This window comes from Rhipicephalus microplus, chromosome 2, assembly GCF_043290135.1.
Source record: "Rhipicephalus microplus isolate Deutch F79 chromosome 2, USDA_Rmic, whole genome shotgun sequence".
NCBI lineage: Eukaryota > Metazoa > Arthropoda > Arachnida > Ixodida > Ixodidae > Rhipicephalus > Rhipicephalus microplus.
Window position 1 is genome coordinate 211,824,102 of NC_134701.1, and position 24,044 is coordinate 211,848,145.

At 42.4% G+C, this 24,044-nt stretch overlaps 1 protein-coding gene across 1 annotated transcript; it reads right to left on the bottom strand.

Annotated features, from left to right (window-relative positions):
* Positions 1–299: 299 nt before the first annotated feature.
* On the bottom strand, positions 300–22,960 carry Mulk (acylglycerol kinase-like protein Mulk). Its single transcript, XM_037421590.2, has 15 exons — positions 22,701–22,960; positions 22,575–22,614; positions 22,427–22,506; positions 21,081–21,156; positions 20,902–20,994; positions 20,779–20,811; positions 19,944–20,044; positions 19,785–19,854; positions 18,027–18,127; positions 7,959–8,016; positions 5,854–6,004; positions 5,047–5,153; positions 3,987–4,054; positions 2,781–2,877; positions 300–837 (listed from the first exon to the last, which is right to left on the bottom strand). Exons 1-15 carry the CDS (start codon positions 22,808–22,810, stop codon positions 718–720), a joined length of 1,305 nt encoding a protein of 434 aa, XP_037277487.2. The 5' UTR covers positions 22,811–22,960; the 3' UTR covers positions 300–717.
* Positions 22,961–24,044: the final 1,084 nt, after the last annotated feature.

Genomic DNA, 24,044 nt, shown 5'->3' on the forward strand with positions numbered 1-24,044 from the left:
ATCAATTCCACAAAAATCAGTGCCTTCCCATGCTACAACACTGTTTATCATTTTAAATGTTCATCGATTTTCTTGTTAATGTCTGTTTTGAAACATATGGATTTATATATTTCATCAAAAGAACTCAGGAAACATGCACTTAAACCACCATCTCGTTATGCTCTGTCTGCACTCATTTGTCTGGTTCTTTTACACTACGCGTTCTCACTACTTCTCTAAGGCCCACCTTTCGAGCTGCGACAAGCATGCCCCAGAGCTGTGAAAGATGAAAGACTTCCCAAGTACAAAATGCAAACAAGTTAGAGCAAGCAAGATGTGCTGTTTGTGTTTACTTTTGCCTGTAAAACTTCACACAATAGTCTCCAATGGCATTTTCCTTGCACAATAGCTTGTATAATAATGCACTACGTAGCACTGCTATGTTTAAGTTTAAAGAAGCACAAACATGAATAATAACCACTCTAATTGCTTACAAAAATGCCTGTGGCCTACTGAGAATTGTAGTTACCTACCAAGACGTTTTCCTGCAGGACAAACAAGCGAACATATTGTCAATAGTGCGGTGCACTTATGTTACACTTCTTTCATATAAAGCTTCACGAAATGGCCCCTACGCCGTCAGTAGCAACAAGTGGATAGTATTTATAAATACACTGCACTGCCATCAAGTGTAATAAAATAACACATGAGCAGAGCTCGGACAATATGCCCCATCTGTTAGCTATCTTTGTGTCGGTACACATTCAAAATACTAGGAACGAGCTTCAGGTGCACACGATCTGCCTTGTACTCAACAGAGTCTATGGACACAGTCTTCTTGCTCTCTGGACTGCCAGGCTGTGAAAGAAGCGAGAATATTAATTAAGTTATTGCACAAATGCTCGAATACATTGCAGGCCTCTAAGCAGAACAATATGCACTTGTTTCTGAGCTAATACGTTCAAGAAATGTATTGCAAGTGTGCTTAGAACTCTATGGCCTCTATGTTTTGTAATGTCATTATAGATAATATACTTGTTCTTCTTCTTCTTCTACACTTAGTGTGGGACACAGAAAATCTTGGTTTATTGCTTGTGGAAGCATTCAAACTTGGTAATCGCTTGCTTGCATTTCATTTGTCCATAACCGCACACGTCCCTCATTCTGTGCATGTCAGTGCAATTAAAAATGTTTTAAAAGAACACAAATATCGTGCGAGAAAAATGAAGCTTAGTTCTCATTTGCATGAAATAACTCAATGTGACTGCAACAGACACTAATACTATGAAAATCATAACAACATGTCTGCACAACTTTTTCTGCTCCTAAGAACCTTGGTGATTAGCCTAGATCATGGGTTGGCTAAATAAACCTTGCGGCTTCAGTTTATCTATACCTCACATTTAAACTACGGGGAGTCCCCTTAGTTGTTTAGTGGTGCATTACAAAAGCACAGTAATGAGAAATAACTGCTTTAGCAACAGTGCCCTCAACAGACTGAATCATGCAGAAACTATATTACCATGACTACCATTTCGGTCCCTCACTGAATAGCCCCTGAATTTTTCGGAGTACTAAAACCAACAAGATTGTCTTCGTATAAAGGCTGCAACAAAAGTATTATTTCAGATGAGGGACACATCTTGACAGAGTGTTTGAAATGTTAAAATTAAAGTGTAATTAGCATGCCTTTATTGATGTGCCCAAGCTGATAGCTAACCTACACATGACAGTTGTAGCACAGTGGAAAGAAAACATATTTCTGGTTTTTCTCCATTACTATGCACAATCTACTTTATTATGTCCTACCTGCATGAACTAACAGACGTACAGTCTTAACGGAAATCGCAACATGCGGAGCTGCATTTTTCCCGAGCACGCTGATAACAAGATTGTCAAGCACATTCCATTTTTCAGAGTAAGGGTGACCAGCAAAAAGCAGCCCATCTCGTTTTTGACTCAATCTAAAGCTTATATCTGAGAGAAACACTTGTTCCTTATTTATCGGTAAATGTGGCTATGCACATAATATCCTTTTCTGTGTTTTTCTCATCACTAAAGTTGTGAGCAACGTTACCTTAAGCACAGTTTCCCAAAAAAAAAAAGCTGGTTATTGGAGTGCTTTCCTCTGTACACCACTGCTTTGGTAAACAGAATGTGCTTGGCACTCTCAATATGGTCAAGAAAACGCAGTGCCACGCATTGCAATCTTGCCGTTCCAGCAGCAGGTCACTTAGGTCAATATTTTTTCATTGATACAGTACATTCAAGCAAACTACTGGAACTAACGGATGTACATTAAAGCAACTTTCTGCTACTGTTGGCTTGGATATTCACACCAAGCTCATTCATTACGTAGTAATTACATGAGGTTACAGCCTGGCATTGCGATAAGAGAAGAAGTAATAAAGCCCTGACAGAATGCATGAACCTCCATTTAAACAAATTGAGAAGTTTTCCATGCTAACATCACAATCTGATTATGAAGCCAGCCGTATTGGTCGCGAACAGAATAATTTTGACTATTTGGCATTTTATGATGCGCAGCTAAATTTAAGCGCACTAGCACTCTTGCACCTCTTTTCTTTTCAATAAGATCAAGCATGTGACCTTGCCCTTACTATTACAACAAGAAGCATTACTATGCCAGACAACAAAGTACATAAACAAGGTGAAATTCTCTGAAGTGAACTGCGTTGCTTTTATTCGCATAAATGCATACTTTACAGGTGATAAAATAGGTCAGTGAATATTGTTTTTTGCGTTCAGATGGTGGCGACAACAACCCTTTTAGCACCTACCTGTGATTCACTGGAGTAGTTCACAATGGCTTCGCGGGCCAAGATTTCGTGTTGGTGTGAACGTACTTCACTTGTCTGACCTAAATGCCTCTGGAGACTTTGTGGAGAAAGATAAAGGAAACAGTTTTAAGCTAGTGTAACAATATAACCTAGTTGGTGTTGCTTCGGACTAGACATTGCACTCATAACAAAATCTCTCCATGATAAAAGAGAGCAACAACACATGCTTGGTTTTCAAACCCCAAGTGGGCTTCCTATGTGTCATAACAGGTTCTACTGCTTTAACATAGCTTTTAACACGAACTTTCAATGGCAATGGGGTCGCTTCAAGTCAAGATTCAGGTTACATAATGCATGAGGCACAACAGAGAGGATGAAGTGAAACAACACTTTTGCCAATGTTGTCTATCATTTAGTTGTCATTCTCCCTGTGCTATACAACCAGAATATCAAGAACCAACAAGCCTGATTTTTTACTATTTTGGTATGTTAAGCTAGCTGCCCAGTTAATATAATTTTTACAGCTCTTTTTTCTGCAGGTGACGACAGCAGAACGCCCTTTTTTTTAGCACTCATAATAATTAAACACTAGTTGTTATAACACACAAGACACTGAATTGCGACTATGACTGCCATGATCGAAAACTTGTGTTGAGTGTTCGACAGCCAATGTCATAATATTAGAAGTTGCATGGGAGGCGTTCTCCCCCAAAGAAAAAACCCATGGAAGAGGTTTAGACAATTTGCATCCATCTCATAAACAAAACGGGTTTTCACTGGTGAACTACAAAAACCAAACACATGCACCAAGTGCGTGCACTACTGAAACGCACCAAGAAGTGTGATGGAGATAATGTGCCACGAAAGCAGGACCTCAGGCTGCTAGTGATTTGTGTAAAGTTCACCATCATTATCAGCAGCAGATGGACTACACCCACAGCTGGGCAAAAGTCTCTCCTATATTTCTCAAATCAATCTTGTCCTAAGCAAGCTGCGACCCCACAAGCTTCTTGACCCCATTTGGCCGTCCAAATTTCTGTTGCCCCCTGCCATGCTAGTGATAAGACAGCAACAACCTAATAAAAGCGCGATGTTTCGAAGCAAGGTGCGATAACCACTAGTGATCATATAGGCAGCATCACGAGGCTTTTTCAACTTCATTGCAGAGACATTTCAAGGCACAAAGAACATGAGACAACTATTTACCATTCAGAGAACAGTTGGTACCTTCCAGAGAGAGGCGGACTGGCCTTTAATTGCAGCGCGTGAAGATCCTAAAAAGGTGCAAGATGCAACAACAAAGTCTTGGATTGGTGCATTAGATCACAGCTGTAACGTTGTTGGCATATGTGTCTTGTAGTACTTATGAAAGGCAGGCGCACAATAAGCAAATACACTAAAGCTGATCAGATTTACTCTGTTGAGCAAGTTCCTTTTCTTTTACGAGTTCTTAGTCAATGATTGATATGAGGGATTTAATCTCCCAAAACCACCATATGATTATGAGAGATGCCGTAGTGGAGGGCTCCGAAAATTTCGACCACCTGGTGTTCTTTGACGTGCACCTAAATATGAAGTTCTTAGTCAAGGTGTCCTGAAAGTTACTGAGTAACACGAAGAGGAGGATTTTAAAGTAGGCAATTGCTGCACTAGCTATTATCGATTACACTTGGCGACAACTTTTCTTGGCATTGAAGCGAAGACTACCAAGCAGAATTGCGTGCATCCTTACACCAGTGAATGTAGTTCCACAATAGGGTCCATATTTTCAACATGAAATATAAGAATTCTTTCTTTATTTTCAACGTAGAGCTATTTGAGGTAGGACACAGCTTGCACCAGTATATATTCGTATTTATTTAAATTTATTTGTTGTGACCACGTTTTTGAACGCACGAGAAAGTCCCCACTTTTTACATGTATCTCAAACGCTAAGCGGCGTCTGCATCTGTACATGAAACACCGATGGTGCGCTCCCGTCACTTTCCACAGTGTTACAAGATGCTGGAAAAAGTTTCACCTTCATAGCTTTTTTTTTTTTCAGCTCCAAGAAAAGTTGTCACCAAGTATAGTTATGGGAAAGCTATAATCAGTACAGCTAAAGTGAAACTTGTTTCTGGCCCAACATTGGGGTTCTTGCGTCCAGGGCTTCTGTGCAGCAGTTACAACACTGAAGCTTCTGCCTTCTAGCATAACTGTTACCTACTTCATTTTGCTGCTTGCGAGATTAACTTAGATGTGGATGTGAAACAAGTGGCCATGTCACCTCTTGTGTGTACGTTGAAACGTCGAGCTGGCTGTGCTCCGTGACTTCTTCCTGCCAAGACCCGCAGTTCTCGTTGATGACCTTGCTGCAGCGAGCCTCAAACTCACCTGTTACACAGATTACAGACATCAGTGTGACAAGGTTACAGCAACCGTATCTTTTCGTGCCAACCAGATTTCATCTTTCTTTACAAGTGGCTCTTTTCTTTTTACTGTGCGCACTATCATTACAAGACAACAAAATGCAACAAAAGCATTGCAACTTCAATGCTAATTAACATTTAATATGAATAACAAGAGCTGACAAAATAATTTGGCTTAAAGCTCATACCTTCGGTAGAACACTATGCAGAACTCTTGCTTATTTTTAAATGATAAATGGCACCATACTGGCAATACTGAAAGTTGCCTGGTTTCACATTTTAAAATAAACTGTACCATCATAATAAAATGTGCTGTAAGCATTTGACAACCTTCACAAATGCTTTTGCATGTTTTTAGAACTACAACCTAGAAAATACGCTTTGATGCTCCTTCAGTAAGGACTGCGCAGCAGATTGCACGGAGTATTCAGAGTGAAGTGACAGAGTGTGCAGATTGTTATACTGAGTGGATTGACTCAGAGAGCGTAGTTTTTCAAAATTTGTGCACTTTACTCTAGCACAATGCATGAATGTTTTTTCGTAGTGGTTTCACATTGCTTTTAGAGATAAGTAGAACTCATTGGATCGCCAAGTTCCACAAACAAGGTTGCAGTCATGTACGCCGAGTATCTCAAATCAAATTTTTTAAGCTCCGGTAAACTTACTCTGTGGAGCAGCTCTGTGGATCAGCGAATGCCACCAGCGACGTTTCGGAGGTGGTTTTACTTCCCCCAACGCATTTTGGTTGAAACACCGTGAGCAACCACTGCACGGTTCACTGTAGGATAGCCTAGCAACAGTTGTTTCTGGAACACCCTGAAAGGGAGAGAAAAAAGAGTAAGGTCTATTAACAATACAGTAAATTATCGGTATGAAAATGTAGAGCAACAGGATATCAATTTGATACAGCCATACAGATGCGAACACGTAAACACAGGTGAATCACAGACGCGTAAATCACATACGGTCTATGAAGACCTTATGTGATTTATTTTAAAATGCAGCTTATTAGAAAAAGTGAATATTTCTTCAAAAATATATTTAATATATTTTCAGATGATGTGGACATTCACAAAACATAAAATCATGTGAATTAGTATTTTGATTAGCTTTTCACACAGACAATCACATCATGGCACAGCATCGCTCTGGAGTCAGTTCAACAGTTGCGTGCATCCTGCCATAACCATAACATATTTTTTTAAATAGATATTATGGAGTTTCTGATCTAGTCTTCCTTAATAAAGCTGTACATAATTTTAGGTATGAGACCCCACCACAGCAAGAATCACTGTACATAAGCGTACTTATGAAATTGCAAAATATTGCTGCCTACATACTTTAGAAGCCAGACGAAGTCACGGCTGCAGCCGTAGTGCTACAACCATGTGCTGGTTATCGTAGTGCCAAATGGCAGCCTGCGTTTCTTGATGAAAAACTAAATCTTTTGCCCAGAAACACTAATGCTCTTGGAGAAACTGAAGACATTTTCGGTTCTGCAGACTTGTGCCGGAGAAGGTTCATGAGAGCTTGTACGCAGTAAATTATTAGTGGTTATCAGAGCATATGCACGGTTATTAGCGCATATGGCATCATTTGTAGACAGAAGAGGGAACGATTTTTAACTGACTTTGAGAATTAGTTATAAATTTCAAGCCGCGTGCTGCGCTGTACTGTATGGCTTATGTGTTGTTGGGATCCTCGAATACCGGTTGGCTTGTTTTTTCGCAATGCTGAAGAAGTGTTGCAGGGCCACATTAAAGCTTGTTTCTGAGGTCCCTTAAGTTCGTTCACGTGAAGTTTCACTGTGATTTGCATTGCTTCTGTAAAATAGCTAAAAAAACATGGTGAATGCTTGACCTTCACCTTTTAGAGTAGAACCCAATAGGGTATTTGACTTCATGCCCATTGCCTTCTCAACTGATAGCTTGCCTTAGGTGCTCGGTGTACGCCTCAACTGTGCAACAAGAAAACGAATGACTGTGCGCGCAACCTTGGCTGTTTCAACCTATTCTAGAAATGTCTGCGACAAGCACAGTTGTTACGTTTCGACTACGCCATAACTGTTCTTTTTTGAAAATCAGTGAAGGGTCCGCTACGTGTCCGCAAGGCAATGAAAAAAACAATATTTAAGCCCTTTGTAATGGGTGGGCCTTATATACACCCACTCGTTAGACAACTGATGTCTGGTGCAATTTTACACTTGTGTCATGCAATATTACATTCATTAAGGAGAATCCTTCTACTAAATGACATTCATATTGTTTTTTTACGACTCAGTTTCAAGCTATGGCGTGGTTTTATGGTAGAACACCTGCTAGCCACCAAGATGTGCTGGTTTCGATTCTCACTCAGAGCAAAGTTTCAAAGTTTATTATTCATTTTATTTGCATATTTATCAATTTTTTGGTCACAGACAAGACACTTCTTTACTCACAATCACCAACACCAGAATTTCTGCAAAACAAGCTCTTTAACACTGTCACCTGAAAATGTACATACATCACGAACAGTCAATGCACAAATTTTAGAGAGGAAACAATCCCCGCCTTCACATTCTTTTTTATGTACTAGCAAAAATCTATTCATTAACAGACTTATCTAGCCAAGATCTAGAGAACACAATCAGATAATGTAGTCTTAACTTATCTCTTTTCAGCTGCCATAAGAAATTAAAAATTTTTTTTATCATACACAAGCATTCCAGCAAGAACGATGAAATAGCCCAGAATGACAGAATTTCAAACCGTTTTAATGCAAAAAGGATTACCTTGAGGGCTCCGAAGAATAGTGCAGCTCTTGCCTTTAGTGGACCAAAGTACCAATACCTAAAAAACAGAAAGAAACAAATTGGCAGATCCTATGTACAGTGGGAATAGATGATATGCAAAGCATGAATGAGTAAGGGTGATAAGTCCCTTTAAAATCAGCACAACGCTAAGAGGTGGAGATAAATTATGCCGTACATGACTTTCATGTCATATATGGAGCTAGCAAAACGGCCGTGAGCGTGCTATGAGCATAGCATGTAGTCATGTTTTACATAAAATCCATATCATGATTATCATATTTGGATGTCTTACTTACATTCATTGTCCATTCAGATCACATAATACGAAATTTCGTATATGTGGAACTAGTGAAACGGCCGCAAGAACACTATGAGCACAGCATGTAGTCATGTTTTACATGAAATGCGTACTATGATTATCAGGTTTGGACGTGTCATTTACCTTCGTCTATTCACTTCCCATGATACCAAATTTGGTACATGTGGAGCTAGCGCAATGACAGCGAGCGTGTCATGAAGAGCCCAATATATTCCGACGCACTGCTGACGCACGCGCAGGCTGGGCTCAGCGACACCACGCTAGCAAAACGCGAGCACTCTGTAGTGTGACGCCAGGTGCGGCACGACCAGCATTCGACGGCGCGGCCCGGTGGCAACCGGCTCGAAATGCGACATGCTGCAGTTCGCACCGACCACCTTACTTAGACAGCACCGCGTCTGCTTCTATTCGTGACGGAGGGACGCCGTGTGCACTCAAACGCGCATGCATCAAAGCAACGCAGCTGGCGTCTGCGAGCATATGCCATGCAGATCCACAATGAACGCCAGTGGGCAGATCCACTGATCTATATATACTAGAGGGATATTAGTGCCTGGGGTGGCAACCCCGACGTGACGCGATAAAACGAACGCTGACGCGCACGCGCACCGGCTCATGTCGAAGTGTATTGGCGCCTTGAGCGTGGCTTGTATTAATGTTTTTACATGACACCCATCTCATGATTATTATGCTTGCACCATTCACATACCTTCGTCATTCATTCACGTCCCGTAATATCAAATTCGATATATGCAAAGATAGCGAAATGGCCACGAGCATATCATGAGTGTGGCACGTACTCACATTGTTTCATGACACACATGTCATGCTTTGGATGTTACGGTCTGTTGCTTGTGTTCACCATGAAGTCATGTCATACCACATCAGTTTTGTAGTATATCATGTGAATGAAACCATCGCAAGAGCAGCAAGACCATGACATGTAAATCATGACATTTATGACATACATGTCATAATTTTCATGTAATGACAAGTCAGTTATGTTCGTCATACAGTCATGTTATATCATACTACGTGAGGTATCGATACCATTATCCAAGCGGCCAGGAGAGCTAAAAGTCGTAGGCAGCTAGATAGATAGATGAGACAGACAGACAGACAGACAGACAGACAGACAGACAGAGACAGACAGACAGACAGACAGACAGACAGACAGACAGACAGACAGACAGACAGACAGACAGACAGACAGACAGATAGATACGCTCAAAGCCGCCGAAGTTCGCCAAGAAATGCTTTGCATATAAAATGAATTTGTGTCTGTCTTGTTCAAATACAGCACATAAGCGGTACTATAAGAGAAGTATTTTAAATATCGCAATGAAACTGAACAACTTCTATGTCAGAAAAGGCGAACCGGTTCTTGTTATTCTGCAAATACTTACATACCTTTTCTTGCAAAGCAATAAAGTCACCTAGAGGCAGCTTGTAATGACTGTCAGTGAATAAAAAGATTTTATCTAAGGCATGATTGTATTATCAGGTGGCTAGTCTGCGCGATGACGTAGTATTGCATAGCCTGCAATGGAATTCAGCATGCAACCATGGCTAGAGACAAAAACTCTTTCCCCAATATATTTTTATTCTTGACCATCTCAGAGAGGTTGACGATCAAATAGCATCTCTCAATGTTAACGGACCACACCCTTCAAAGACATATGTCATGCATATGACACAAATGAAAGCCTTCAGACAACAATATGCTGATTAATGTGTGCAGTGCATTTCCCTTGTGATGGAGGAAATTTATATAATGTACGAGCCAGAAGAAGAATGTGGAAGTCTGAGTAGCTTTGCTTTGTGGGGCACTTGTAATCTAATCGAAGCATTGTTTAATCAAATCTCTGCTGTGGGCATAACAATATCTTGAACAGAAACATGAACTATGCCAGAAAATCACGGTTCATTCTACACAACCCCATACAGCCTCATAACCCATACATCCCAAAGGTAGGTCCATTTCTTCGTGTTCTAATTATGGTGAGCAAACCATAACATTCACTTCCACTTCATCATGGAACAATCTTTCGCTCATCATGAAAACAAGATCATTACATCGTTTTATCAAACCTAAAAATGTACTTCCCGCAGACTAACCAGAAGTAATGTTTGTTTGATTTATTGCATGCTTTGTTGTTCAGAGTGCATCATAAATGAAGGTTTTCTAACTGCTGTTCGCTTGCTTTTTCTATTATTTTTTATCATACAATTTTTAGCGATGTTAAAACCATGCCATTTCATGCAATCACTTGTTTATTGTTCTGCTATTGTTTTTCACTCGCCTATCTTTTGCTACTGTTGCCTTTAAGTGTTTTCCTACCCTATTTGTCTTTGTACAGGAGGTCCCGATACGGTCTCTTGACTATGGGACGTTCTTCGGTATACTAAATGCTTGAAACTTTACCAACTTATAATGATAAATGTACAACTTCGCAACTAGAGCCCCTGAACAACTGAGACCATCTCGGATCCCACCGGTTTAAAACCCACAACGGCAGATAACGCATTTGCATTTCTTACGAGAGTGAGCCTGTTTGATTCTCATTCATAAAGGGACAGGGAAATTTCTTTAGAATACTGTAGTTCACACCATAGCACAAAACCATAGTTTACGCTAGTGAACTGAGAACTAGGAATGACAGCTTGATGTAGATCATTAGGTTTATTGCTGATATGCTAGGTAGAGGGCAAAAGCAATGGGGACTGAAAAACGAAAAAGACCAAGACTTCACTTTTTCCACCTCTCATTTTTCTCTCTTCGATTATTTTCACAGTATGCCCAGCCTTGTCAAGTTAGGATTAGTACTAAGTTTGCGTGTACAATTATACCAGCATCGTTGACAGTACTAGTAGCAGAGCAAAGCTAGTTAATTATTAATTGGTGTCAAGATGCATTGTCAGCATATTTTGTCACAATAAAAGTGGTGAAGTCTATTTCACTTGAAGTGGAGTAATAAACGTTTTGAATCTACGCTATCAAAAGATGGCTGCATTTTATAACAGCACTTAATGAAGGTTCATGTTTAAAGGCACGACGATGACCATGAACAATGATGAAAGACACGCACACATGGCGCTTTTTGCAACAACGCTTATTCTGGGAAAAACAGCTGCTACTTATAAAACAGCACTTTCACATTTCATCGGAGCAGAGTTTCACAAAAGAAAACACCAGGCTTTCATACAAAGCGCAGCTAAGTCACAGTCAAAGATGGAATAGCAGACTTTCTAAGACCTGTTGTAGGACCCTCTTGGGGCTACATTATAAGTGCTACAGTTGCAAGGTACCCGGTACTACATATATCATAATTTTAGTCAAGCTGGATAGCACCAACTCCGCCACTATTTGTTATTATGCTGAGAATACAGGTACCTACTATGCATTTTCAAGCCATTATGTGCAGTTGGTGAATGGGGTGGCTGATAACAACGAATAGTTTTGGCTGAGACGCTCGTAAAGGGTTGAAATCATTCGATGACCTACTCATTATGCAAATCGTATTGAGTGATGCTTAGTTTGCAGAATCCTGGATTTTTTTTTCTTATTTCGTGTGATAGCAGTTTTGGACACCACCGATGACGGTGGACAATAATGACACCGAAAACAGCCCTTGTTGTGATTTCATAACAGCTCTCGCTATGGTGGTCTCGCAGCTCGCATTTGACGGGTCAAAGCGCCTGCTATCCAGCCAGTTAACAGTCGAACAATTGTGATCATTTAAACAAAATTGACTTCAATTAACAAGAATTGGGGTCACATCTTAACAAACATTCACGAGCACTCAGTAAGTCCCCGTAAAAAAGCGGTGCTGTTGCTCGGGCAGGTAGGGTGAGTCTGACCGCCGCCTGGCATTTCTTCTTCCGTCGACGACTGGTACTTTCCCTCTCTCCATGAGCAGACAGAGAAGATGACCAATGATGCTCTGAAGGCCGTTTCCAGGGCCCGTTTAAAGTGGCCATAACAAAAGAAAAAGGGGTTTCAAGATGTGGAAGTAGCCCCTATTTGGGGCTTAAGCGTCCCCCCCACTTCCGTTGGCGGCACTTGAAAAGCAAACACGGCTCCTGGCCGCTCTGTTCGAGAGGGGACGGCACACTCCCCGTCTGGTGTCTGCTTGTTAGACACCACTGTTGGTTGGTGGCGTGGTCTGCTAAATTTTCTTCCGTACACACGTACTTCCACTGATCAGGTCGTGCGCTGGCACGTATGCGCTGCACTCTGTTAGCTACATACACATAGAATCTTCGCGTTTCATTGTGTATGTATCCCAGAACTACCTTGCTGTCTGTGTAAAATGCGACAGAACTCGGCTGGAACTCTAACTCCCGTAGTATGGCATCGGCCATTTCTGTAGCAAGGACCGCTGCACACAACTCCAGCAATGGAATTGTGTGGTCTGGTTTCGGCGCGAGCTTCGCCTTTCCCATGACAAATCTGACATGTTTGTTTCCCTGCTTGTCGATAACCCGTAGGTACGCTACCCCGGCGATGGCACTCGTGGACGCATCTGAGAACACGTGAATTTCTCTAGTGGCGGCTTCAGAAGTTGAGTGCGGTACATAAGTTCTTCGCACACGTAGGCAATGAAGTGCTTGTAGAGGATTCTTCCATTCATCCCAACTTTGTTTCTTTGCATCCGAAAGCGGTGTGTCCCAGTCATAGCCTTCCGTCACGAGGTCACGGAGCAGGTGCTTTCCCTGAACCGTTACAGGTGCCACGAACCCCAGCGGGTCAAACAGACTGTTGACGGTCGACAGCACCCCTCACAGTGTATAGAACTGGTCTTGAAGAGGAGCTTTGAAGATGAAGGTGTTGTTGTCTACATCCCAAAGTAGACCGAGGCTTCTCTGCATATTTGATGCCTCTTTGTTCAAGTCAAGACTTTTCAGTCCCTGCGCACGGTCTTGTGGAGAAAATGCATTCAGCACATTCTGCCTATTCGAGGCAATCTTGTGCAGCCTTATGTTAGCTGTAGAAAGCATTTTTTGCGTTCTCTGCAACAGACTGATGGCGTCTTCCTCACACGAAAGGGACTTGAGTGCATCATCGACGTAAAAGTCTCGCTCGACGAACCTCCTGGCATCTTCACCGAATTGTTGAGCAGCCTCTTGAGCACTTTGCCGAAGCCCATATGTTGCCACCGCGGGTGAGGGACTGTTGCCGAAAAGGTGCACCTTCATTCGGCACTCCATGATTTCTTGGGAGATGTCATTGTCCTTGAACCAGAGGAACCTTAGGTAGTTCTGATGATCTTCACGAATGACAAAATTGTAAAACATATGCTCAATGTCGGCAGTTATCGCCACTGAATCCTGCCGGAAACGTATCAGTATTCCCACAAGATTGTTTGTCAGGTCGGGTCCGGTGAGAAGGACACCATTCAGAGACACTCCTTCGTGCTGAGCGCTGGAGTCAAACACCACGCGGATTTGATGGGGTTTTTGAGGATGGTGAATGCCGAATATGGGTAGGTACCAGCCCTCTTTGTCGATGTTAAGTGGTGGAGCTTCCTCTGCATGACCCCTGATGAACAGTTCTTTCATGAAGTGCACGAAGCGCTCTTTTGTCTCAGGGTTTTATCGCAACGTGCGTCGCAGCGAGTACATGTGAGAGAGAGCCTGTTCTTGGTTATTCGGAAGCCGTCTTCTTGGTGAGCGGAAAGGTAGAGGAACAACCCAGTTGTTTGACCTGTCTTTGTATGATTCCCTATCCATAATATTGAGGAAGGCTCTGTGTTCTATGGATAGGGAACGCTCGTTGTCTTCTCGCGTTGTCTCGAACAGGTTAGGTGCCAAGGTGTCATCTGATGCTGTTATTAACGAGAAATCCTTCTTGACCTGATGCCTATCTGCAGTGTAGAGAACCGGCGCTTCCATCAACATGAAATATTTTGTACATGGGGTGAAAAGGGATGGTTTTCCGTTGCCCAGAATGTGTGCTTTTAACACATTTATGGTGCCTGTTTTACTCGTACGACCCAGGCAGACGTTTCCGACAATGACCCATCCGAGATCGAGCCTGTGTGCGTAAGGAGTGTCAAGCGCCCCGTTAATGATCTGGTGAACTTTGTGGACTCTGAGAACGTCTCGACCGAGGAGGAGCAGTATTCTTTCCTTTTCGAGAGGTGGAATGTAAGCGGCAATAGCCTTCAAGTGCGGGTAGTTCCGTGCTGCGTCTGGCGATGAAATTTCTTCCCTGTTGTCCGGAATCTCATTGCACTCAAGACGAGGCGGAAGGGAGAGCTTGACATTGCCCGATAAGATCTGTACAAAGAAGCCGTTTGCGATCCTACCAACAACCTCAGTACTGCCGGAACAAGTGCGTAATGTGTACTGGGTACAATGAGCTCGTCGAGAAGTTCTGGCCGAACCAACGAACGATTACTCTGTTCATCGAGTATTGCGTATGCTCTTAATAACTTGTCAGGCTGAGATTAATGAGTCACATCCACGAGGCAGATTTTAGCACACGATCTGTAGTTGTCGTTCATGTTTGCCACCTCGGTACGCGTAGATGTGACTCTTTCATCCAAATTCTGAGCAGAGCTGTTATCGCGTTCAATAGGCTTCGGCGACTCTGAGCACGTAGTTGATGGGTGAAGCGCTGTCGCATGATTACCGCTGCTGCATATGTAGCATTTTACGACCGCCTTGCATTGCCACTGCGTGTGGTTTGAGGATAAACAACATCGTAGACATATTCCGTGCACTTTAAAAAAGGCCATCCGCTCTTCCAGTGTTCTTTCACGGAAAACGTGACACCTTACAAGAGGATGAGGCTTCTTGTGATGCGGGCACCATTTTTCGAAGCTCTTCGATTCAAGTAGCTGCTTTGGAGTGGTTTCCTGAACCTGCTCGAAGGCGTGATCTATGTTTGTTTACCTTGCTGACACTGATGACTTGTGCAGCGGGGTGTTGGTGGTCGTTTCTTTTTTTCGCTGTGTGATCGAAGGCGAGACATATTGTGCTTGCAGGATGAAGCTGGGATCGTTCCTCATGCTTGCCTGGTCTTGAACGAACTTTGAAAAAAACCGCAAAGGGTGGGAATGCAGTGTTGTTCTGTTTTTTGTATTTAGTCCCCACTGACATCCAATTTTCTTGAAGTCCACATGGTAACTTGGAAACTATTTTGTTTATTCCTCTTGTGCTATCCAAATAGTTAAGACTGGCGAGGTAGGGATCAGATTTGGCAGCTTCGAGTTCCAGCAGGAGGTCTCCGAGCTCTTGCAATTTGGCATTATCCTGGTAAGACATTCTTGGTAATTCCTCCAACCTCCTCAGCAGCGCACCCTCAATTGTCTCAGGACGTCCAAAGGTGTCGTCGTGCCGTTTCCACACGATGTTTAAGCCCTTCGAGAAGTCATCCACATGAACAGATTTCAAGCTTCGAACTTGATGCAATGACTGAGGACCAAGCCATTTGATTAGAAGGTCGAGCTCTTCCTGCGCAGAAAGGCCTACATCTCTGATGACGCATTTGAAAGATGACTTCCAAGCTCGAAAGTTCTCAGGTCGATCATCAAACTTCGTAAGTCTTGTAGAGACAAGGTCCTTGCGGCACAGGAATTTAAGGACGCCGGCAAGCTCTGAGCTGAAACTGTTAGGTGCTGGCGTGTACGCAGGTCGCTGATAATAGTCACGCAAGTCCGTGAGGTGGTTGGTTACTTCGGCATGCTCCAAGCTCTGGCTTCTCGATTGAACAACAGGCGCCCGAAGAGATGCAAGCTCGGCATCGCGTATGGCGGCTTGCTCAGCGATGTAGCTTGAAACCCGTAGTGTCTGGACTAAGATGGGTGTGGGCGCACACACTCCCCGCCATCCTGTTTCACAGCTGCCTCGAGTGCACTTGCCTGCACGTCTGTAGCAGCTGCCTCTTTTTCGTGTTGTAATACCTCAAGCTCGGCCTCAATTCTCGCCTTCTCTAAGCGCATTGCGGCCTCTTCACGACCCAACTGAGCTCTTGCTTTGACGGCCTCTGCTTGCAGGCTAATCAGCAGCCAGGCTAATCAGCAGCCAGGCTAATCGTGGAGGAGCCCGATCATCGTGATCGCCAGGAAGCTCTTCAGTGTGCCGATAGAGAGAACTGCTATGCTGTTTCATGTGCCTTGTGGCGTTCTTGTGGCGTAGCCTCTCGCAACTTTTCGCTCACGATCGCCTCACCGTCTTCATCGATTGCATGTCGAAGTTGTAATTTGTGCCTGGCTTCAGACGTCTTCGCCTTCTCGAGAAAGGCTGAGTATCTTGCAGTAGCATGCTCGTAGCACTCGTAACTTGCATGAAGCTGCGTTTTGGCGCCGGTAAACTGTCCTCCCTTAGTGCGTGACAGTGCCTGAAGAGCACTCTCCAAGTTTTTCCAAACAGAATCTAGTTTACGGCAGTGCTCTTCGTGGCTTGTTTGATACATTTCTTTAGCCCTCGTCGATAGGGTTGTTTTTCTTTGCGGCCGAATGTTTGATGCGGAAGCTTCATCTTGTGGTGTGACATTTGGACACTCATGCGTCAGCTCGTCCTGGTCCATTCTTGCTTGCACGTTTTGTCTCGGAGCGGACGTATGTGAAACAAATGGTGCTAAACTGCGCGTTGAGCGTTGAGAGATGAAATGAGCCCACCTTGTTGCTGCCCTTCTGGTGTCAGCTGCTCAACTCCTTGGCGATGAAATCCTTACAATGGGCGTGTGTCTGGGTTCAACCAAGGGTCTTGCCGTGGCGACGTATCCCATTGCTGGCGGACGTTGAGTTGGGGGCCGATGGCAGTTGAAGCGCTTTTTTACTATGCTGGTCTTGCAGCTCGCATTTGACGGGTCAAAGCGTCTGCTATCCAGCCTAGTTAATGGTGAAAAACTTGTGAACATTTAAACAAAAGTAACTTTAATTAACAGGAATTGGGGTCACATTTTAACAAACATTCATGAGCACTCAGTAAGTCCCCGTAAAAGAGCGGTGCTGTTGCTCGGGCTGGTAGGGTGAGTCTGACCGCCGCCTGGCATTTCTTCTTCCGTCAAAGACCGGTGCTTTCACTCTCTCCGTGAGCTGACTAAGAAGATGACCAATGACGCTCTGAAGGTCGTTTGCGGTGCCCGTTTAAAGCGGCCATAAGAAAAGAAAAAGGGGTTTCAAGACGTGGAAGTAGCCCCTATTTGGGGTTTAAGCGTCCCTCCCACTTCCGTTGGCGGCACTTGAAAAGCAAACACGGCTCCTGGTTAATCTGTTCGAGTGGGGACGGCACACTTGCTGAAGAAAAAAAACTGCCCTTTTTGCAATATGAAAGCCATACTCATGCAGCACTCACTTTCTTCAATCATTTTTGTCTCCGTTGATAGTCTTGCCAACCTATCACGACTCCTTGGGATTCGAGAGCAGGCGTGAAAACCGAGTTAACACATGTAATCTCGGCAATGGAGGGCCATTTAGCCTTCTCTGTCATTTCTAGCATTATCGCAATGCCATTTGAGCATATCATTCGAGCATTGCTAAGTTTAGCCAATGTTAAGAGCTGTTTTTTCTGAATGCGACAGCACACCCATGAAATGTGACAGCACCAACTGTATAAATAGTACCAGTTTTCTCCAGAATAAACACTGCTTGAAGTGGTACCCTGTATGTGCATCTAACTCTCCCTCGTCCGCCATCATCTTCATGCCTTTCACTTCGAATCATCTTAAACCAACACATCCGGTTGTACAGTTAACGGGGGTTACACAACGAACATACTTGGGTATCGTGGTGAGCAGGTTGTGGTACGCGCCTTCCTCTATTTGTCCGAGGGAGTAAACGGTTTTCACTTCCTTTTCCCCGCCTTCTTCACTTTCAAGCTGCAAACATGCAATAAAGAGCAAATGTGTCGAGTGAAAATCTTCGTGAATGAAACAATGATCTACAGGTAAATGAGCACGAAAAGGACTCCAGTAATAGACAAGAACTAATGACTATCTCATTACTACAGAATTTCAATGCACATTTCAATCTTACAAGTATCTCTTCATGTTCAGCTGAACTCTGAATGAGCTTCGAAATGGTGCCCAAGCCTCTGCGGTAACCCCAGAAAATGCTGAACTTATTCACGGAGTATCAGTAGGTAATTGCATTAGTGTTTATTTCAATAACTTTTTTGTTCTTATACCACTATGCAGGGTTGAGGTAACTTCAAACATGGTCACTGTGCAGCTCTCATTTAGGGAATTCATGCCTTGTGTGAACCTCACCCAACCCTCCTAGCTATGCCACTGTTGTGTGCAGTTTGTTCTTTCACATATTGTGAAGGCAATGAACGACTGCGAATCAAAAAGTATAATATAAATTAACAACCCCTGGAAGTATGCGATTGTAAACTGTGATGTAGAGTAACATCAAATGAAAGGTTATAAAAAATGTGACCAGATGTTAACTTAAAGGGGCCCTGCAACTCTTTTTGAGCATGATCAGAAAATGCTGCCGATCAGTAGTAGAGGCTCCGGACAACGCGAGAGCCAAATATTATAGCAGAAAACGTGGCCTGGAATTCACAATTAAGTGTCAAAGTCAGCTAAAAATTGCTTTCTCTGCTGTCGACAAATGGCAGAATATGCTTAAAAATACCACGTAAATTACCCATCTATGAGCCATTGGCTGATTTGAATGTGGCGCGCTCGCTTGTTACAGAAATTGTCGCAGGAGGCCGCGACTTGTCCAAGTGTGCGCGCGCGATCACACCGAAAAAGCGGCACATTCGAAAAAAAAAAAAGTGCTCAAGGCCATGAGGTGCATGTGACGTTTTTCTGTGGCCCTTCCATACCTTCCTGCTTAGATTCCAACGCTTTCATCGGGACGTGAGAAGAGAGGATGTAATTGCAGCATGTGACAAACCTTTGTAACTCCATTCGCACTGAATGGATTCCTAAATATTCTGTGGCGTTGAATTCGTGAGGCAATAAGCTTTTCCAGTGAATTCATTTTGTGGTTACTTGAAAAAGTGTTTCAAGGCCCCTTTAATCTGCCTTGCAAGGTTGAAAGGTACATTAATACAAACATAAGTGAACATACATACTCAACATGGTTCATAGCATATAATTTTACACCATGAATCATAATAAGGAATCATATAGTATGCAAGAAATTACACAAAAACTTTTTCATAAGAACTTTAATTAAATCTTGAGACAGCAATCTCCATTAAAGCTACAAGGTAAATGATATTATTATTATTAAGCCCCAAATTATGCACATTATAAGTTGAAATGTTTATGGCAGACTTGTCCTTTCATTAATACTATGTATGTACTTCATGTACAACGTGTTGGCACAACTTCACATTATTCTCAGCACCTGTCTTCAAAGAATGTACGCTGCTCTATACAAAAATCTTGACAATAGAGGAAACCTTAGATGAAGTTTGAAAATTAACACTTAATTAGAACTGGTATTCTTATATAGTAAGAAGGAGAAAACGATTGAAAGTTAGGCTTCCCTAAAAAAACAAGCAGTACAACTGACCTCTGCTTTTATGACATCCATTTTCGAGAGCTGTTCTGAGACAACAGCCATTGCAGACAGTGCAATCCACCTGTACAAATTCACATCTATGTCATTTTGTCAAGAGCATGCTTGTGTCAACTGTTTAGCTTGTAGTTCAAACACGCAAAGTGACATCACCTGGCTTCAGTGATGCCTGGCTCCCAGAACAAAAGTTTGGCAAGTGAGTTGGTCTTGCCAGCTGGAATGACGCCCACTGGGAATCGCTTGCATGCCACTACCTGCGAATACATTTGATGTTGGCAACAAATAACTTTAAATCAATGTTACATTCCACAGTGCAAACTGTGAGCACGAAGTGCTGACGCCTAGCTGCGAAATCTAATGCGTTCCGTAGTGCCTAACAGCCTGCACACCATATCACAGTACTTCACAGCAATAATATTTGGAGCAGACAAAGCATACTTGATCTCTATACAATAGGAATTAAGCTTGCCTCAATTAACTAGTACATTATTACTTGACCCTGCAATGAAACATTCATGTGCAAGCAGTTGGGCATATGCACAATCAAGTTGACATAACATGCACATAACAGAGTACTCAAAATGGAAAGCAAGAAAAAGAAGGCAGCCTCTTTATGCATTATGTTACACCAATTTCCCCTATCTACTACGCTTTCAAATTCACCATCTGTAACAAAACAATAATTACAAAAATCAAGCAAGAAAATATGTCAGTGCAGAAACACTGAAGGCGGTGAGTTGCAGTTTTCGTAAACTGTTCAGATTTGCAAGAACTCGCTGTGCAATGATGAACCACGTAAGAAATTTTACACTGCACAAAACAGGGTTGCTACAATCGGTAAAAAACAGCTTGAAGTGACCAAGCTACATAAAAAAGCTGCACTACGTACAAAAAAAAAGCACAGCATCAACTTTTGGCATTAAGCTTTTCAAGATCCAATGCTGACATGTGTTCCCTCTACAAACTAATACACGAAGGAAGAACTCACAAAATCATCTCGTGACATGAGACCTGTGATTGCCTAGAAAAAAAATAATAAAGCAGATATAAGACATTTTTTTAATGCTCAAACAAAAAAAAATTGTACATTGATTACAAAGACGGCTCGTACCTCATGTAATGTGCCATCTCCACCAGCTATGACCACTGCATCAGTATTGTCCAGCACTTCCATCAAACTTTTGGCTTGGCCCTCATACTCCGTCTTCATAATTTAAATGTAATGATTCACAAATAATGAGAGCAAGGCTACGTGCATTTACACAGCACAAGTGAAGATGCTGCATTTACCTGAAAGCAGCTGACGCGGATACCAGCTAGATGCAATAGGGGGGCAGCATACTTTTCATAAAGAATTTTTCCTTTCCTGGGTAAAGAATAAATAAACATCTGTTTTTCAAAGAAGGCTGGCCTGACTGTACAGTGCTTTTACTTCTAGGTGGGGGTGGGGTAGTGTAGATGCAAAAAAAATGGCAAAATGGTTAGTATGAGCACTTAGAGCATAAAGCAATTACAGAATAAGGGATAGAAATAAAAACAGGTTACAGTTCTTGTCTGGTTTATGAAGCAACTACTAAATTCTTCCAGATCACTAACATACATTTTAATATATTATACATTTAATCTATTATATATATAATCTATATACTTCATTAGAACCAGATACATTCACGACCATGAACACAAATGTCAATGTCAAGCAAAGCTTGTGATCTGGCTCATATATTACTGCGAGTCAGATTTGTGCTGCATCCTGCAAAGCACTGAAAATGACCAAAAAACAAAGTTTGGCATCATGTAAGACATGATGGCAAATGTAACACGATATTAAATGGTATGTATACTGTTTTTTTTTAATTCTTCATAATGGCTGACTACATTTGATGAAATTTACAAGCACATGATTGTGACAAGTGCACTTGGTTCACAAGTAGACGATGTAACAGAAGCAGTTTTACTCAACACTCTATGAGAAGCATATTAATAGGCACCATTTGATGAAAGCACTAAAGTTTATAAAATCAGAACACTGCATGCCAGCCAGTGTTTGAATCGAGCTCTGTGATTTGCCAGAGGGCTAAGATTCGTTTAAGGTTCTGCAACTAATGACGGTGGCGCACGCAATAATTTTCTTCCTTGCTTGCTGTGGGAAGTTTTACTACACAAATGGAATTATATCTGCACCATGACTTAGATAATAATGCCATTGGTAGCGTGGTGTACATAAAAACAATTGGGATGATTTCCACTGGCATCTGCTTACTGACAGCAGTCCGTTTCTTGAGCTGTTACTTTTTTCGCTTGCAAGTTGCAACAATTTTACTGCTTCATATTTATCAGGCCGCTTTGATCACACAGACCAATATTGTGTTCATAGCATTCCGGTATCCTCTTTTTGTCATTTTTTTCTTCTTTTCCTGAATGTCTGAATGAATAATCATGGTACTTGACAATAATAAATGAGATCGTCCTGCTCAGTTGAGCAATAGTTAATTATGAGAGGATTTGCAGAACTAAGATTCACGCAATATCAGAAGTTAGAACAATGTAGCCACTAAATGGACTCACTTTTTTCGCTCATAGGCCCACACAAAATTAAATCGGCGCGGAAACTTAGTAAAGGACACCAAACTAACCCATCTTTGGACGTCGGGTTTATTATGACGGTGACATGTCTGGGCTTAGCTCCTGCAGGAATGGGCATGTCACCATAATCCTGCAATCAACGAAGAGCGCAAGTTACACGCAATTCACGAGTACGCATGAAACAGCAATGGTGCCTACCTTTGCCCGAAGGCAAAGCGCTCTCATCATCAGGGTGGTCCTGTAGGGATGATCGCAAAGAATTTCATGTCACTCCAGTGAAATTGGCGGTCAATTTGCTCAACAAGTGTAGGTAACATTGCTTACTTGTGCCTTTCGTTGAGGTACCATCCTCCGTAAGTCAACAAACACGCAGCGAATGTGGACTTCTTCCAGTGATTTCGTAGAGTCTTGAAAACCTTTACGATGCGACTCATGATGGTGGCTGCTGCAAACGAACGATGACTAAATGTGCAATACCTTTACATTACTCAAGCTGGATGTTTGCAAGCGAGAAAAACTCAGCCAGCGGTATTCGACAAAAGCATTAACGGAACAACTAAACGGTTCTGCGGCGCACAACGCACGCGGTTAACATGGCAGCGGCCATTTTTGAGAGCAGACGCAAAACATTGCTGCGATATTGATTTGGCTTTTCAAACTATTGCCTTAAAAAATAAGTTTTAAAATGCATGTTTATAAGTACCCACAACAAATTAAATGTAAATTATATAAAATAACTAAAAGCACTTTTATAACATTTAGGTTTTAAAACAGCGTGATTACGTAGTGAAATTATACCGCCAACGTGGCGCGACATTTGAATTGAAGAACTCATTTGATTTCAAGTTGCACGGGTATTTTAGCCCTCCGTTGCGAGACTTTAGTTCTAGAGCTCAGGAAGCTTAATTTCTCGACGTTATAGTTCCACATGCGAGGAAGGGACCTCATTTTTCTTTTTGTTTCCATTTTCTTTCTCCTTGTGACTGTTTTGGACACATTCGGCATGGCATAGCTTTCATGGTTGCATAAACGTGACAACTAAAGAAGGGTATAATGAACTGCTACTTACCACAGCGTTTTGTAGTTTCTTTTCAGCAATCTCTTTTAGCTGTTCAGTACAGAATCACTGGTACTTTGGTAACAGTTTATTTTCATTTAAGTGTATGTACAGTTCTGGGTGGCTGTGCAGTAATTTTACAAAATGAACGTGCACACAGAGTGAAATCGGGCGGTGTTTTTATTTACGTAAAGTCTGCTGATGTTGGTTGAAGGGCCAGTAAACAGGCTCCGAAACGTGGTGATAAGGTGGCTAGAATACCCTAGCGGTGACGTGACGCAGCACGCAGCTCGTTGATTGGTCTAAACCAGGTCTCAACAAACCGTAATGAAGTCAACGTCGCCGATCACCGAGTTGAAGTCACTGCGCGTGGAAGGAGGTTGGTCACGCGCTGGAAAAATGCACGAACATTTCCTGCGCATTTCGGAGTCTGTTGACTGGCCCTTTAAACTTAATCTGCACACAGCGTGCAAGTGCAGGTTATAAACGAAAGACAAATGCATGGAGATGTAAAGAAAAAAAAAAGCTAGGTTCTTTTCTCTCTCCCAGGCACGTTTACGTATAACAATATTCAGCCTGCAGGTCCCCAATATGAAGCGTGTCATAAGAAG

Coding starts and splice junctions, on each gene's coding strand:
- Mulk (XM_037421590.2), bottom strand. CDS start 22,810: ATGAGTCGCATCGTAAAGGTTTTCAAGACTCTACGAAATCACTGGAAG. Junction 20,995..21,080: donor TCCGCGTCAGCTGCTTTCAG/GTAAATGCAGCA, acceptor TAAATTATGAAG/ACGGAGTATGAGGGCCAAGC. Junction 4,055..5,046: donor TTTCAACGTACACACAAGAG/GTGACATGGCCA, acceptor GCACCTTTTTAG/GATCTTCACGCGCTGCAATT.